Genomic DNA, 17,476 nt, shown 5'->3' with positions numbered 1-17,476 from the left:
TTTGAGACAGGGTCTTGCTATGTTGCCCAGAGTGTCCTCTAACTTCCTGCCTTGGCCTTCTGAGTTACTGGGAACACAGGCAAGTGCCACTGCACCTGGCTCATCTATTTTTATTTTTTGTAGTGCTGAGGATTGAACCCAAGGGCCTCCTACAAGTGTTCTGCCGCTGAACTGCATGCCCGTTCCTTTTTACTTTTTATCATGAGGCAGGGTCTCACTAAGTAGCTCAAGCTGGCTTCAAACTTGTGATCCTCCTGCCTTAGCCTCCAGAGTTGCTGGGATTACAGGTGTAAGCCACCACACCTGGCGTTGCATCGTTGTCATTATTATTTGCAGTGCTGGGGATAGAACCCTGGGCACTCTACTAATGAACTACACCTTCAGGACTTCATTCATATATAAATCATAATTTATATATTTATGTAAATTATATATTTACAATGTAATATTTTGATATGTAGATCCTTTTTTTTTTGTAACAGATTGAATCCAGGGATGCTTAAATACTGAGCCACATTCCCAGCTCTCTTAGTTGTAGATGGACACAGTACCTTTATTTATTTTATTTATTGATGTGGTGCTGGGGACTGATCCCAGGGCCTCTCACATGTTAGGCAAGTGCTCCACCATTGGGCCCCAGGCCCAGCCCTTGATATATATATCTTATTGAGGAAAAAAATAAATAAACTTAGTTTCTTGGGGGGCAGGTACTGGAGATTGAACTCAGGGGCACTCAAACACTGAGCCACATTCCCAGCCCTATTTTGTATTTAGAGACAGGGTCTCAGTTGATTAGTGCCTCCCCGTTGCTGAGGCTGGTTATGAACTTGCGTTCTTCCTGCCTCAGTCTCCCAAGCCGCTGAGGTTACAGGCATGTGCCACGGCACCCGGCTTAAACCTTCTAGTTATACTTGCTCTTAATTAATTTAGAAATCACTAATTTTAGCTGGGTGTGGTGGCACATGCCTGTAATCCCAGCTGCTGCAGACACTGAGGCCAGAGGATCACAAGTTCAAGACCAGCCTCAGCAAATTTGCACAACCCTCACCAACTTAGTGAAACCTCGTCTCAAAATTTTAAAAAATAAAAAGGGATAGGGATGTGACCTAGTGATAAAGCCCCTCTGGGTTCCATCCTGGGTACCAAAAACAAAACAAAGAGCCCCACTAATTTTGGTGGTCCCACAGCTGGGCAATACATTGTTGGTCTCCCACCAGCTCTGCTGTAGATGAGGCCTCTGAGTGTGAGCGACCAAGATGAAAGTTGCCTAGGTTTCTCTTCTGGGATCTGAAGATCAATTTGGCTGAAAACATTTACCCTTCATTTGGGCCCGAAGGTATCCCGTGGGTGGGTGACTGGAATAAGACGAAAAGGCATGTCCCGAATCCTTTGTGCCATAAACTTTTTTTTTTTTTCTTTTCCTCCATCACCCCTCCTCCCTGTTGCCTTAACTTTTGAGTTAGATGTCCTCCCTCTGCAGGTAGACACACTGAACCTTTGAGTTCACACTGCTTCATCCATAACCATAACACAGGGTTAACTTGACCTTGACTTGCCAGTCTGTCTCCCTGCCCCAACCCTGCAGGTAAAGGCATCCATCAAACTCAAGGGCCACTTCCGGAAATACCAGACCATAAAAGGAGTGAAAAGAGGTGGCACCCGAGTTCCTGGAAGATCTCTGCCCCTTCCCAGAAGAGACACGAATATTCCTCCCCCTCATTAGCCTGTCCCTCTCCCTCCTCTTCCTTTCCCTGATCTGGACCCCCGGGCCCTTCAGGGTGGAGAGCAAAGCCCCCTCTTCTTCATGGTGTGGCCACTGAATAAGGCCTTTCTTTGTCCCCAGCTCTCCTCTCCTGGACGCTGGTTGTTCTTGGGAGGAGCCTCGGAACTTGGGCTCAGTAACGTGTATACGATGTGGAATGATTAAGTCATATCCCGCCACCTCGCTTACAAACTCTATTTTTGTGGTGAGACGTTTTGATGGGTTATTTTAAAACAAATCCCAGGCAATGTCATTTTCCCCTTCATCCTTCAGTAGATACCTCTAAAAATATATTCATTTGTGTTCACAACCAGAATGCCATTATCACACCTACGACAATTCCTTGGAATCACTTAATACCTGGGCCATCATCGAATTTTCCTGATTAGCTTAAAAATGTCTTTTTATACTGAGTGTCTTTGAATCAAGATCCAAACAAGCTCCACATGTCGGTTTGATTGTCACGTCTCTGGGGTCCCTTTTGTTCTAGCCCAGCAATCCTCAAATTGGGGCATGCATTAGACTCTTCTGGATGGCTTGTAAAAGCTGGGTACCTTCTGACTCAGGGGATCTGGGAGAGGGCCAAGAATCTGCATTTCTAGAAAGTTCTTCACAGGACACTACTGGTCTGGAAAAAACCAGTTTGAGAACCTCTGCTCTAGGTTCCTCCTCTTCCTCCTCCTCTTCCCTCCTCCTCTCTTTTTGCCCTGCTGAGGATCGAACCTAGGGCCTTGCACATGCTTGGCAGGTGCTGTACCACTGAGCACCACCCCCAGCCTCTTCTCATTCAATTGGACAGGGATGTGGCCTGGTCATGGGGTACCCAGGAGATGTTAAGGCGCCCATGGTCACTGCTGAGAATCAATGAACCCAAAGGTGTCATCCAGTGACCACAGGAGACTGAATTATTCGTTAGGGATTGCACAATGGAGACTTAGCAAATTCTGAAGGGATTGAATCCATGGGCGCTCAACCACTGAGCCACATCCCCACCCCCACCCCCTTTTAAATATTATTTTAGTTGTAGATGGAAGTAATCTTTATTTTATTTTTATGTGGTCCTAAGGATTGAACCCAGTGCCCCGCATGTGTGAGGCAGGTGCTCGAACACTGAGCTGCCACCCCAGCCCCTGCCCAGCCCTTTTTATATTTTATTGAGACACAGGGTCTCACTGAGTTGCTTAGAGCCTTGCTAAATTGCTGAGGCTGGCTTTGACCTCATAACCCTTCTGTCTCAGCCTCTTGAGTTGCAGGGATTACAGGTGTGTGCCATTGCTAGGCTCCCGTCTTTATTTTGGAAGGATCAGAGGAAGGTAGAATGGGCGGGTCACATTTGCTACCGTGGCAATCAACCTCCCACTTCGGCCAAGTACACATCTATTTTTCTTTGAAGCCGCTGGTCTCAGACTGTCGGTGCCTGAGCCAGGGGCTGGCATGTGACCCCGCCAGCCAATCAGCTCATTCCACCTCCCAGCACAGTCATTGGTTCAGGCCTAGGGGGGGGGGGGCTTTGGGCAACTGCCCCTTGTTCAAGGGCACCACTTGGTGGGAGTCAGGGATGCAGAGGAAAGGCACAGAGAGCAGAGAATCCTGCGACAGGCTGTGGAGCTCCTGGCCTAGTCTCTCTTTTGGGGTCTGCAGTCATGCCCCCCACTCAACCAACATCATCGAGTGTCCTGCTCTATGTCAGAAACCTCACTCACAACACTCCTTTTTTGAGTACATAAATAAATATATGTATGTATATATAAAATTTGTATTTATCTTCTTACACACACACACACACACAAATGTATATATAATATGGATACAGTTCCTTTACTTTATTCACTTTTACGTGGTGCTGAGGACCAAACCCAGTGCCTCCCACCTGCTTGGCAAGCGCTTAACCACTGAGCCACGACCCAGCCCCCTCCCAACACTCAGAACACACATGGGGGTTCCCCACACAGAGCACTTCTCCAGTTCTCCACGGACACCATCCGGGTGTCCTGCCGTTCAATTTGGTCCTGACCCACATTACCTGGAGTTAGTGTGAGACTGTGCAGTTTTGCGCTTGGGGGCATCTGGCTTTGCCTCCTGTCACACTCCACAGAAACACAGAGCCAGGCTGATGGGGAAAATCGGTTTATTCAAAGTCGGAGTTGAGGGAGATAGAGATCCTCCTGTCTTAAATCTCTATCTCTGGGGACTCAGGGGACAGAAGCTTTTATAAGAGAAGAGGAGGCACCAATGCTGCAAAGGCAGGGCATGTGATGCGCGGATCTAACTCGGCTGTGCTTAGCTGGAGAAATGTCGGTCTTGATTTCCTTGGCGCCTGCTCTTAGCTCAAGAAATAAAACCATTTATCAGGAAGTTGCTTTTAATTTCAAAAGGGGTCCTTTCACTTTAAGGGCTCAGTCCCACAAAACTGCCCTCGCTTGAATTCCGGGGTCTCCTTTTCCATTTTTGTTGTTATTGTTGTAACAATGTCACAGACGGAGGAGTTTTATATACAAAAGGAAAGTTTATTGGGAGCCAGGCAGGGTGGCACATGCCTGTAATCCCAGCCACTCAGGAGGCTGAGGCAGGAGGATCAAGGCCAGCCTCAGCAACTTTGCAAGACCCTCAGCAACTCAGCGAGACCCTATTTCCAAATTTAAAAAATAAATAAATAAATAGGCTGGGCACAGTGCGCACCTGTCATCCCTACCACTTGGGAGGCTGAGGCAGGAGGATTGTGAGTTCAAAGCCAGCCTCAGCAACTTAGTGAGGCCCTAATAACTCAATGAGACCCTGTCTGTAAATAAAATGTGTAAAAGAGGGCTGGGAGGGGCTGGGGTTGCGGCTCAGTGGTAGAGTGCTTGTCTGGCAGGTGTGAGGCACTGGGTTCGATCCTCAGCACCACATAAAGATAAATAAAATAAAGATATTGTGTCCATCTACAACTGAAAAAAAAATTTAAAAAGGGGAGCAGGAGCTGGGGATGTGGCTTGGTGGCAAAGTGCCCCTGGGTTCAATCCCTGGTAGAAAAAAAAAAAAAAAGTTCAATTCAACTCATGATTCTGAATGCTAGGAAGGTCAAGATCCAGTGCCACATCCAGTGAGTCCTTCCTGCAGGCGGGCACTCTGGTGCGGAGTTCTAAAGTGACACAGGGCATCACAAGGTGAGATGGCACTCGTGCTAGTTCGGGCCTTCTTCCTCATTTAATAAAGCCACAATGTCGTTAGGGGTGTCCCTACTCTCAGGGGACCTCATCTAACCCTCATGACCACCCCAGATCCTCCCAGTACCGCTAACAAATGCCTTTGGATGAAGTTTCTTACACGTGTATTCTGGGGGACACACCCAGCCCTGGTTACCCACGTGGCCATCATCCTTGGCTATAAAGCCTGAGGGTTTCTGCAATCTTCCCTCTTTAAGGTCAATAATTTGCTGCAATGACTCACTGGTTCCCTAAGTAAATGACCAGGTGCTTTACCTTCTTTACTGGCCACTGGTGAAGGATCAGACCGAGTCAGGGATGCGGTGGGTGGTGTGCTGGGCTCCCCGTCTCAGTGTGTTCGCTAACCCCCAACCCTGGGGACCCCATCCTTTAGGGGCTGGTGTTGGCCATTGGTGACCAACTCAACTTTCAGCTTCTCTGCCCTCCCCCAAGGTGAGCCAGGAGCTGAAGGGTGGGACCACGAGTAACCCCTTAAATCTGCCTTGGTCTTTCTCAAAACCCAGCCCCACCCTGCAGCTTCCTGGGGTCCCCCCTCACCAGTCGCTTCCTTGGTGTGCAAAAGATATTCTTCTCTCTCCAGAGTTTCTAAGGGTTTTAGAAGCGTTTGTAGGAACCAGTGGAGACAAAGATCAAATATTTATTTTTTACTTTATCACAGTCAGAAACAGAGTGAAACGTGGCAGGGAAAAGGACAAAACTGAGCTGTGAGGGAGGCATTTAAACTAGTAAATCGTATAGTAGTTCAGGTTTTAGGGGTTCTGGAGGGATATCAAGTACAGAGGAAGGGACATCAGAAATACCGGGGAGGGACTCGGGATGGAGCTCAGGGGTAGAGCATGTACTTAGCCTGATCAAGGTGTTAAGTTCAAGGAGAAAGTGGGGGGAGACGCTGGAGAGAGGCTGTAGGACTAAACAGAGGTGTTAATGAGAAAGTGGGACTTGTACAAAGAACTAAAGGAGGAGAGGAGGGGAATCATGTAAGACAATCTAGGATGAGAGTGGACCAGGAAGACAGAAGAGCCAGTGCAAAGGCCCTGAGGTATGGGCCCAGTATATTTGAATAAAAACAAATAGGCCAACATGGCTGCCATGGGGGCAACTACAGGGAAGTAAGTGGGATCATGAGTCAGATCATGCAGGGCCTTGTGGACCACAGGGGGAGGGCTTTGGCATTTTCCCCAAATAAGATAGGAGCCATAGATAGTTCTGAGCAGAGGATGGACATACTCTGACTCAAATGTTCAGAGTCACCTGCGGCTACTGTGGGAAGGACAGACTTAGTAGGATTAAGTGGAGAAATATCACCCTTCCTGCTTTCCACAAGGTGGAACTTTCTAGAACCAAATTGTTCGTTATAGGGCATCACAAGAGGCAGCCCCAGGCCTGCTGAGGGCTCTGCTGCATCACCAACGACCCTTTCCTGGAAGTTGCATTTCACTAATAGAAGCAAAAGCACAAATGCATTCAGGCACAACTACTTTATTTCATGTGGAGAAAAGTGCATATATTTCCCAGTTGGACACCAAGGAATCACTTACACAGAACCACATTCAGGATACAAACGACCTGCCAAGAGTTCATTCAGTAGTGTTTCAGAGCTGTCAGGGAGGAGCCGGTAGCAGAATTATCGCTTTAATACTGAGATCAAGTTTCACCCTGTATGAGTCTAGGCGGAGGAGTTAAGGAATATGCAAGAAGGTGATCCCTGGAGAAGCAAAAGGAAAAGAAAAATAGAACCTCCCACGGAAACTGCCCGTGGAAAGACACACTACCAATAGGGAATAGCAAGGCACTGGTGGGGAGCTCTCTGACCTCAGTCCTCTGGAGTTGAGATGTGGTTTTCCCACGGCCTTTGGTTTAATTTCTGTTTATAAACCCAACAGACCTCTTTCCCACTCAGTGACCAGGAGGACATTGGTCTCAGTTCCCTTGTGATCATTTGGAGCTAAACCTCCCTGCTGTCATAAAACTTAAAATCCGTCCCAGTTTTAGGAGAAACCAAAAAATGTTTCCTACATTATTCCCCGAGTTTTGAGAGAACCCCGAGGCAGCCCTCTCTGTTGCTACTTGAAACTGAACTTTTGAAAAATCCAACGTAAACAGAAAATTTCAGGTCAAGTTCAAGATGCGGCCACAGCTGCTTTATCACGTGGGTGATGAGAAACTCGGTCCTCGACCAATGGTCCACTGGTCCATCATTTTGGGGCAGCAGCTTAAGAAGAATGGACCGGCCAGCAAAATCCTGATGAGCCTGGAGCATCTTCAGAGCTTTCTGAGATGCTTCGACTTTGGTATTCAAGCAGCGAGAAAAAGTGGACTCCCACCTCCAACATTCAGATACCCTCCTTTGTGGGTTGGTAAGATTTGTCCATTTCTATTTGGTCATTTAATTTGAACTTGAACCAGGTTTTCCCACACATATACCCAGGGCGGAGGTAGAGCTTATTAAAACTACAGGAAATCATTCTGGCTACATGGGCTTGGGCAGTGGACACAGCCTTGACATGGAACCAGGGTGATGGGGACCCCAAGAATCCACTTAGGCTTCCTCACAGTGTCGGTGCGGGCTGCGGACAGTGGGGGTTTGGAGCGGCGAGGGGTGCCATGCCAGGCAAGCGTGGACCCCAGTGGGTAGCAAGAGCCTCTGGGCTCCAGGATCAAGATAGATCCTCGATTGGCATCCACCCTCCAAGGAGGGGTCCTGGCTTTGTGGGCTCCCTGACACTGATCACAGCACATCCCCCCACCAACATGAGGACCTGCCAGTCCCCAGCTGTGTCCACAAGTGGAGGCAATGACAGAAGCTGGTACAACCCAACTTCCCAATTCTCCTTCCTGACCCCAAAGCACCCTTTACCCAGGACTCCTCCACTGGCACAAATGTCATGTCACTGGGACCCTGAGGACATGGCTTGGGAACAAGACACTGGGTCTTCAAAAGTTGGAGACGCCCAAACCTGACATCAGGAAGTCACCGGCAAGCGCAGGCTGTGGGATCATTGCCCAATTTCCTTTTCTAGCAGGATGTAAGATTTGGAAAGATCTTGCTGAAAATACAACCAGGCGGATGGGGCCCCAGAGGGAGGGCCCAGTCTCCTGGCTCTGAGGTTAATTCCTGGCAGAAAGCCCCAAGCAGGAATGTTAAGAGTTGGGCAATTCTTGGCCCTACCCAGTGTAGCTAGAATGTTCTAGAATTCAATTCAGGATCAGAGATGAAGTGGATCAGTCAAGACAGTGACCGGGTCAAGAGTGACATGGGTCCCAGGGAAGCTCAGAAAGCACTTTAAGAGTCCCTCGGGGGTGAGGGGTCTGACCCACTGTCTCTTCTGTGGGCCTTCACACTGTTTTCACCAGGGGACGGTCTGCAAGCCAGAGGGAGAAGTGTACAGGGGCCAAATCGCTGCCCCATCTTGGAACCTTGGCATCTAGAAGATTCATGGGATAGGCTCAAAGCCAAGCTGGGGGACCTGAGAAAGAGGGTCTCCCCCAACACCTCCCAGGATTAACTTGGAGAACCCATGCCGCAAGACATCTTCCTCCAGCCTGTAAGCACCAGGCCATGCCAGCACAGGGTGGCACGGGGGCACGGGTCCACGGTCGAAGGCACTGTGGATGCCCCTCCCCCAGGCATGCGGGACATGCTGCCCGCCCACAGCCCCCTGTCAAAATGTCTGGGAAAGCAGCCAACAAGTGCGCGGCAATGTCCCCAAGCCCCTGCCTGAAATGTGGAGCTGAGCCCCTGGGGTGTGCGGCCTCTGACAGGGGCTGCCTAACCATGGTGACATGGAAAGGGACTGAGCCATGCAGGGATGGGGGTGCCCTGAGCTTGGAGACAGCCCTTGTGGCTCGTGCCTCAGTCACAGCCCCTGCAGAGGCAGGAGGGGGCAGGAGGGGGTCAAGAGCCATCCCTAACAGCTGCAGCTGCTGGGCTGGGGAGCTGGGGTGTCCCCCACGGTGGGGCCTTTGCCATTGCTGCCTGGGCTGGAGCTGGGTTCCAGGGACTCGTTCATCTTCTCACAGATGACATCCACCAGGCGCTCGAAGACCTGCTTCACATTGATGTTCTCCTTGGCACTGGCCTCAAAGAACTCGAAACCTGGATGGATATAAGGTGGAGACACCCGTGAGACTCCCAGGAGCAGGACTGGGCTGTGGCATCCCGCATGCCTGGGCTCTAAGCCCAGTTCTGCCCTTTATTCTGCTGTGGGACCTTGGCTGAGTGTCTTAGCCTCTCTGACACTATGTTTGATCATTTGTAAAACGAAAAAAATGATGTTGCTACTGCTGCTGCTACTGGTAATGATAATAAAACTCTGCAGCAGCAGCCCTGAATTGGACAATCCTAAGAATCTCTTTGTCACAAGGCAGTGGCTGCAACAGTCCAGAAAATAATGTCCAGTAGCCATGGGGTGTCCACAGGTGGCTACAGCTCAGCTTCAACTCAATTTCTGCTGCCCGAAGAGGCCTGCCAAGCCACATATTTATTTGAAAATGGAGCCAAGAGCTGGATGCCTGTAATCCCAGCCACTTGGGAAGCTAAAGCAGGATTTCAAGTTCAAGTCCACACTGGGCAACCTAGTACCTCTCTGTCTCAAAATAAAATAAAAAAGGCTGGGGATGTAGCTCAGTGATTGAGAACTTGCCTAGCGTGGGTGAGGCCCTGGGTTCAATTCCCACAAACAAAAGAAAGAAAGAAAAGTTTGTCTTCCCAAAGGTGCAGGGTAGCATACATGCTCTGGGGACATGCCCAACTGCAAAAAGTACCTCACCAACACTGAGCGCACTGGTGTATATGCAGTCCCAGCTACTTGGAGGCTGAGATGGGAGAATTCTTTGTGCCTAGGAATTCAAGACCAGCCTGGGCAACACAGTGCAACCTGACCTCAAAACAAACAAACAAAAGCCAGGCACAGTGGCATATGCCTGTAATCCCAGCAGTTCAGGAGGCTGAGGCAGGAGGATCTCAAGTTTGAAATCAGCCTCAGTGGGCTGGGGATGTGGCTCAAGCGGTAGTTCGCTAGCCTGGCATGCGTGCAGCCCGGGTTCGATCCTCAGCACCACATACCAACAAAGATGTTGTGTCCGCTGAAAAAACTAAAAAATAAATATTAAAAAAAAAAAAGAAAGAAAGAAAAGAAATCAGCCTCAGCAATGGTGAGGCGCTAAGCAACTCAGTTGAGACCCTGCCTCTAAATAAAATACAAAATAGGGTTGGGGATGTGGCTCAGTGGTTGAGGCCCCTGAGTTCAACCCCAGGTACCCCCCCAAAAAAAAAGTGACCCATGAACCTGAAAACTCTGCAAGTCTTGAAGGCCATTGTAGGGTACTGCCTGCATGCAGCTGTTCCTGAATGGTCCTCCAACGTATCCCCAATTGCCACTAGTCATGGTGGGCCCAAAATTAAAATGTTCCTACCATCACATTACACACAGCACAGGTGAGAGGCCTCAATCCCTGTGTCAAGCTGCACTATAAAAAAAAAAGAGGGGGTCAGGGGTGCAGCTCAGTGGTAAAGCTCAGCCTGTGTAAAGCCCTACATCCAACCCCCAGCAAACACACTATTTTTTTTGTGGTGGTACTGGGGACTGAACCAGGGGAGCTCTACCACTGAGATCCATTCCAGCACCCCCCTTTTTTGGGGGGTACCAGGAATTGAACTCAGGGGCACTTGACCACTGAGCAACCCAACCCTATTTTGTATTTTGTTTAGAGACGGGGTCTCACTGAGTTACTTAGCGCCTTGCCATTGTTGTTTTTTTTTTTTTTTTTCCTAAAGAAAGAGTGAGAGAGAGTGAGAGAAAGAGAGAGAATTCTTCAATATTTATTGTTTAGTTCTCAGCGGACACAACATCTTTGTTGGTATGTGGTGCTGAGGATCGAACCCGGGCCACACGCATGCCAGGCGAGCGCGCTACCGCTTGAGCCACATCTCCAGCCCCAGCGCCTTGCCATTGTTGAGGCTGGCTTTGAACTCACGATTTTCTTGTCTCTGTCTCCCGAGCCGCTAGGATTACAGGTGCGCCACTGCGCCCAGCTTTCCTTGTCATTTTTACATTGATTTATCAGAGAAACTGTCTTTGTTTTGTGGGGCTGGGCCTTGGAGCCCCACTTGCTTGGAAATGGTGAAATTGGGTATGCCCCCCCAGGGAGTGGAGTACTTGCAGGTATTACTTTTCTGCTTGCAGAAATCACCTGGAGACTAGGGCCAAGGGGAGATGCCCACGCCCTGTCATTAGGTTAAAATATTAGAATACAAAGTAGAGGACAGAACTTGATTCCAATTTTGTGGGATAAAAGGCATGCACATATCTGCTCCCCACAAACCCAATCCCAACATTTGAGTATTTCTATAGAAAAAAGACCACAAAGCTAAATATCAGAAATGCTATTAGTAATGATTTTCAAGTGATGTGACTGCAAATGAATTTTAGTTCTGTCTTGATACTTTCTTGTGATTTCTAGTTTCTCTAGTAAATTTCTGTAGTGAATATATTCAGAGATGTAAAAAATGCAGATTGTATGAGGCAGAGGCACACATGGGTAAGAAAGACCACATTTGCCCAGGAGGACAGTGTGGTGGCTGGACTATCAAGAGGCACAGAGTAAGAGAGTTCACACCCTCCTTCCATTCACACCCTCCTTCCACCATTCACTGCTTTGTTGTTCAGCAAACTGTCCCTGAGTACTGGCTCAGGGTTCAGGGTGTGGCTCAGTGGTAGGGGCCTGGTGTCATCTATGTGTAGTCCTGGGTTTGATCCCCAGGAACTAAAAACAAATTCAACAGGCGTGGTGACGCACGGCTCCGGAGGCTAAGGCAGGAGGATCGCAAGTTCAAAGCCAGTCTCAGCAAAAGTGAGCATTAAGCAATTCAGTGAGAACCTGTCTCTAAATAAAACGCAAAATAGGGCTGGGATGTGGCTCACTGGCTGAATGCCCTTAAATCCAATCCCTGCTACCAAAAGAAAAAAAAAAAATGAAAACGGAAAGAGGACTATTATAGTTGAGAGATAAAAGACTAGAAAGTAAAGATTTTAGGCTGACTGGGCCATGTACTCTGTCTCAATTACACAGCTCTATTCATTGTAGAAGACAAGATGCTACAAAATACATAAGTGAATGAGTATGGCTATGTCCTGGGGAAGCTTCAAGTATAAAAGCAAGTTTTTTTTTTTTTTTCTTTAATCTTTCCCTTTTCCCTTTTTGTGTGTATGAATAGTGTTGGGCATTAAACCCTGGGCCTTGCCACATCTCCAACCCCTATAAACATTGCAATTTGGGCTGGGGTTGTAGCTCAATGGTAGAGTGCTTGCCTTCCATGTGCAAGGCCCTGAATTTGACCCTCAGCACCACATAAAAATAAATAAATAAAGGTATTATGTCCAACTACAACTAAAAAATAAATATTAAAAAAAAGTGGAGAGGCCTGGGATTGTGGCTCAGTGGTAGAGTGCTTGCCTAGCACACGTGAGGCACTGGGTTTGAACCTCAGCACCACATAAAAATGAAATAAAGATATTGTGTTCACCTATAACTAAAAAATAAATACTTAAAAATACTTTTTAAAACATTACAATTGAATTTCATATATATTTCACAGTATATATTTATGATGACTGGCGTTCAAAGGCTCCAAACCCTAAAAAAAAAAAAATGTGTAAGAGTTGGAACCAATAATTATTCTGATTTAATCATTACACATTGTATCCACGTACTTTGTTATCACACTGTACCCAATATGTGTTACGATTATTATGTATAATTATTTTGTCAATTAAAAGGTTAAAACAGGGCTGGGGATGTGGCTCAAGCTGTAGCGTGCTCGCCTGACATGCATGTGGCCCGGGTTCGATCCTCAGCACCACATACAAACAAAGATGTTGTGTCTGCTGATAACTAAAAAATAAATGTTAAAATTCTCTCTCTCTCTCTCTCTCTCTCTCTTTAAAAAAATTATTTTAAAAAAAAGGTTAAAACAAAATCTTACAGATATCTAAAAATAGTAAATTTCCCATGTCATGAAATATTATTGAGCTCTCTCGCTCTCTCTTGCTCTCTCTCTCTCTTTGTTACAACTATTTAAAAATATGAAAACTGGGGCTGGGAATGTAGTCCAGTCATAGAGCACTTGCCTAGCATGCACAAGGCCCTAGGTTCCATCTCCAGCAGAAAGGAAAAAAAGAGTTAAAAACTATTCACAGATCACAGATGGCACAAAGACAGGTAGCAGACGGTGGGGTTTGATGCCTGATATAACACAAAAGAGACGGAAAAGTCAGTTGCCTTTTTAGGATCCCAGTCTCCATTAACTGGGTTGCCAGGGCATGGAAGTTCCTAGGGATTGCTCCAGAAATCAAATTACATGGAGAATGTGGCACACCCATGGGTATTTTCTGGGCAAATCCTCAAAGGGCTGGTGGTGGTGGTTAGATCTGGGACCTGAGGGTGGGAAGAAGGTTGGGTTCTGGGAGTCCCGGGGCCTAAGGCCCAGGCTGAGCACTAACCAAGATCATCCGCGAGTCTCTGGCCGTCCTCAGTAGGCACCACACGCTCATCCTCCAAGTCACACTTGTTCCCTACGAGGATGACCTGGGCATTGTCCCAGGAGTAGGTCTTGATCTGCGTGGCCCTGTGGAGGTAGGCCATGAGCTGGGTTTAGGGATGGCAGGGAAAGGACAACGGTCAAGGGGTCAGCGGTCAGCAGCACTCACCAGTCCTGCACGGCAGCAAAGGACTCCTGGTTGGAAATGTCATACATGAGCAGGAAACCCATGGCGCCGCGGTAGTAGGCAGTGGTAATCGTGCGGTAGCGCTCCTGGCCGGCTGTGTCCTAAGCAAACAGCAGCGTCAGGTGGCGAGAAGCCACCCTGTCCCCACCCAAACCTTGCAGGACTCTGTTGGAAGGGGACGCTGCCCAGTGCTCCTCACAGTCCCAATCATGGGGGAGACATGAACTCATCCTCAGCCATGCCTGGCCCTGCCCTGCAGGGGTTCCCAGTCTGAGGGGTCATCTACTTCTCATAGACTTAAGGACATCTTTGACCTCATTTCCAAGAGCCACCCGGGTCAGGGGGTGTCATCCTGACAGGACACCTCAGTGCACTTGAAACCACGATGATCTGGACCAACAGCTGGACCAACAGCCAAGGGCCTGGCTCTGAAGACAGTGAGGGTTCCCTGGCTGGACCCTCAGAGGGCTCCCAACCACTTCCTCACTGTCGCCAGCACTTCAAACAGGCCCGGCTGAGTGCCATCTCCCCTCTCAGGCCCCCCGCAGGCCACCCAGGCCAGCCTCACCCTGACAACGACACCCCAGAGGTACCACCTCCCTCACCAACTCTGGGCCACTCTCCCTGCCCGGAGGAACCCTCTAATGAACAACGTTGAAGGGACTGTCCCCCTTGCCACAGACCCACAGAACTGCCTGGCTCACCCAAATCTGCAGCTTGATCCTCTTGTCGTGGCGGTAGACGGTCTTGACCTTGAAGTCGATGCCCACGGTGCTGACGAAGGCGGGCGTGAAGGAGTCGTCGGCATACCGGAACAGGAAGGACGTCTTGCCCACGCTGCTGTTGCCGATGAGCAGCAGCTTGAACATGTAGTCAAAGTTCTGGTCTGCAGCGTCCCGAGGGCCCGCCGGGGGGTCTCCTGCTGAGGCCATCTTGGCAGGAGCCTGCTGGGGACCAGGCCTGGAGTCCTCGGTGGGAAAGCGAGTCCTACAGGGGAATCAGACACCAATGTCAGCTCCGGTGCATCCACCTGGCTTGGCTGGAGCCCAGCTGTGCAGTCGGAGGCCCAGAGCCCGGAGGCATCACCTCTGACTCCACCTCATCATCCTTTTCTGAAAAATGGGGTTTGGTTATAGCCCTATCTGAAAGGGTGGGTATCAGGAGCCTAAAATGAGTTTCTTGAGTCCTTTAGTACTTACTGAGACGGCCTCTGCCCAGCCTGGGGGTAGAACTAGGCCTGTTATCCAGGGCACAGCTGTGACAAAGAGGGAGAAGCTCGCCCTGGAGGCTGCCACATGCAGCGGGAGGCTCTTAAGACACCCAATGGTTATAAAACAGTGCCCAGCATACAGTTGGTGCTCAATAAATGCCATTGCTGTTTAATCTTCATACGAAGGAAAAAATTGAGCCTTTGTTACAGTGGGTTTGGGAGCTCCCGTCTTGAGGCCCCTAGGCCTGGCTAAGGGTTCAGACACCGCGCACTGCATGGGGGGGTGCCTCCTCTGGCCCCTGAGGACGTGGGCAGAAGCTGCAGGTGTGGACTTTGCCCCAGAGTGAGCAGCTGGGAGGCCCAGGTGTTAGCTGGGAGGGGGGAGCCTGCCAGCAAGACAGACAACCCCCCACTGCAGGGCCTGGGTGTTGACTTTGGCAGGTGTCCACCACTAGGGTGCATGTTCTACTCACTACCCAAACCCAATTCACTGTCTCCCTGACTCCCGGGGTGAGGGGGCTTTCTGTGAACACATCAGGAATTTAAAGCCCCAGCTCTACTCCCAAGTGGGGACCTGCCATTTTCTATTTGTCAAAGGGGCTGAGCCTGTCTGCCTCTGGCCAAGGCTGACTCACCCCAGCCTCAGCCCCAATCCACCCAGGCAGGTGTGAGAGTCCGCCAATCCCAGTCATCCCAGCCACATGATTATAGCAAACCCTACCTCCAGGACCACCACCTGCTCCCTTGCTCCTTCCTCTCCAGGCAGCCTGATGGGCCCACAGTCTGCCACGGGTCCTCCAGGTCCTGGTTGCACCTGCAACCCTCCTTCCCTCCCCCGCCTCAGTTTCCCCAGCACAAGAAGGCCTGCATGAATGGGAGGCACGCAGGCGCGGGGAGCCTGGGTTAAGCTATTTCTCAACCACCTTGGAGGCTGCGGTTCATTTTCAGTGCGGACCAAGCCGGGCCCCACCCCGTGTTCCGGGAGAACGAGTTTGAGGAGGTGCAGAGGAGCAAGCTGGGCCGGGCTGCCAGCCTAGGGCCCCCGCCCCACTCCGCCTCTGTCGGTCACCGGTCACCGGTCCCACCTCTGCCTGACCATCTGCCGACCCTCCCTCACGCCTGACACCAGCGGAGGGCCTGGATCTGTCCCTTACACTGTATTTCAGGCACCCCAGCCGGTGCAGAGGAGCGCCGTTGCTTCCCCCCATCACCATATGGTCCCATCGCAAGTCCCCAGCTGGGCTCTGGGCCCCGCCCGCGCCCCGTTACGGCTGCCGCAGGAGCCCTGCGGAGCGCGGGGGAAGACGAGGCGTCCCCTGCAGCCCCGCCTTTGTCCCCCAGCCCCCTGCCCTCCCCCCAGCCCCGGCTCCCGGACCTGCCGGACGCGCAGGGGAGGAGCGGGGTGCGCGCCCCGGGAAGGGATCACCTCGCGCCCGGAGCGCTACCCGCGGGGTTCCGCCTCCGAACTCTCCGAACTCGCGGCGGCCGGGCCTCGGCCGCGACCCGGGCCCCCGCAGTCGCCGCCGCCGCCGCCGCCGCCCGCAGCCACCCGGATCCCGCGCGGACTCCGCCCAGGCGGCGGGGTGGGCAGGGCCGCCCCGGGGCGGGGCTCGTAGGCACCGTGGGAGGGGCGGGAGGCCGGCCCGAGCCTCGGGAGCGGAGCCGGACGGAGGTAGACTGTCCCCAGGCTCTGCACCGCGGTTAAGAGCGCCGACACTTTCTAGTCTTGTGACTTTGGACACGCTTCTTAACCTCTCTGGGCCTCAGTTTCTCCATCCTTCAAGTGGCCCCTCCCACAGGGTTGTGTGAGGATTCTGATGAGTTAGTGTTGGTAAAGGGCAGTGCGTGGTCCTAAAGTGGGCGCTTGTAGTTAAAACTACCTTTTACCCATGAGGAAACTAAGGCTCAGAGAGGGGCAGCTCTTTGCCTGAGGCCACACAGTAAGATCTTTTTTTCTTCTTTTTTTAAAATATCTTTTTTAGTTGTAGATGGAAACAATACCTTTATTTTTATGTGGTGCTGAGGATTGAACCCGGTGCCTCATACATGCAAGGCGTGCACTCTACCACTGAGCCACAACCCCAGCTCCCACACAGTAAGATCTGACATAAAATAAATAAATAAAATTGGCATTTAGATCTAAAAAAGGAGCCATGTTTTCTTCAAGCCAGAAGGAGGGTAGTTACAATAGTTCAGGATTTGTTGGCATTCAAGCAACTGGCTAAATTCTGCACATCCATGACTCAGGAGAACAGTAGCTTCCTCTTATGTGTGCTACATGGGTGAATTGAGATGCAGTGCATTAGTTAGGAAGGGCTTGAATATGCTCAGTAACAAACAGCACCAAACTCTTCACAACACACAATAGCCAATGACTGGTTCTCACAATGGTTGCAGTGGTAAAGGGAAAATGTAGCATGTTATGTCCTGTCTTGAAACACCTCTCCTTGGAAGAGATCCATGCCACATCTGCTCACATTCCATTGGCCAAAGCAAGTCACACAGTCACTCCCAATGTCAGTGGGATAGGAAATTGTCCCTTAGGGATCAGAACCAGCTATTGTTGCAACAA

At 50.2% G+C, this 17,476-nt stretch overlaps 1 protein-coding gene across 2 annotated transcripts; it reads right to left on the bottom strand.

Annotated features, from left to right (window-relative positions):
- Positions 1-6,443: 6,443 nt before the first annotated feature.
- Rab3d (RAB3D, member RAS oncogene family) lies at positions 6,444-16,415 on the bottom strand. Of its 2 annotated transcripts, none has more exons than XM_026399680.2 (5): positions 16,331-16,415; positions 14,399-14,681; positions 13,677-13,795; positions 13,470-13,594; positions 6,444-9,064 (listed from the first exon to the last, which is right to left on the bottom strand). In XM_026399680.2, exons 2-5 carry the CDS (start codon positions 14,624-14,626, stop codon positions 8,877-8,879), a joined length of 660 nt encoding a protein of 219 aa, XP_026255465.1. In that variant the 5' UTR covers positions 14,627-14,681; positions 16,331-16,415; the 3' UTR covers positions 6,444-8,876. The 2 variants fall into 2 exon arrangements, with proteins under 2 accessions (XP_026255465.1, XP_026255464.1); XM_026399679.2 differs by having other exon boundaries at positions 16,280-16,406.
- Positions 16,416-17,476: the final 1,061 nt, after the last annotated feature.

This window comes from Urocitellus parryii, chromosome 3, assembly GCF_045843805.1.
Source record: "Urocitellus parryii isolate mUroPar1 chromosome 3, mUroPar1.hap1, whole genome shotgun sequence".
Lineage (NCBI taxonomy): Eukaryota > Metazoa > Chordata > Mammalia > Rodentia > Sciuridae > Urocitellus > Urocitellus parryii.
The sequence above is the reverse complement of the archived record's forward strand: the minus strand, read 5'-3'. Positions and strand labels throughout refer to the sequence as shown.

What these genes read in the sequence shown, in the direction of transcription:
- Rab3d (XM_026399680.2), bottom strand. Translation starts at nt 14,626, where the DNA reads ATGGCCTCAGCAGGAGACCCCCCGGCGGGCCCTCGGGACGCTGCAGAC. An exon ending in GGATCAAGCTGCAGATTTGG is followed by an intron (nt 13,796 to 14,398) that starts GTGAGCCAGGCA and finishes CTGTTTGCTTAG; the next exon opens with GACACAGCCGGCCAGGAGCG. An exon ending in TTTGCTGCCGTGCAGGACTG is followed by an intron (nt 13,595 to 13,676) that starts GTGAGTGCTGCT and finishes CTACCTCCACAG; the next exon opens with GGCCACGCAGATCAAGACCT.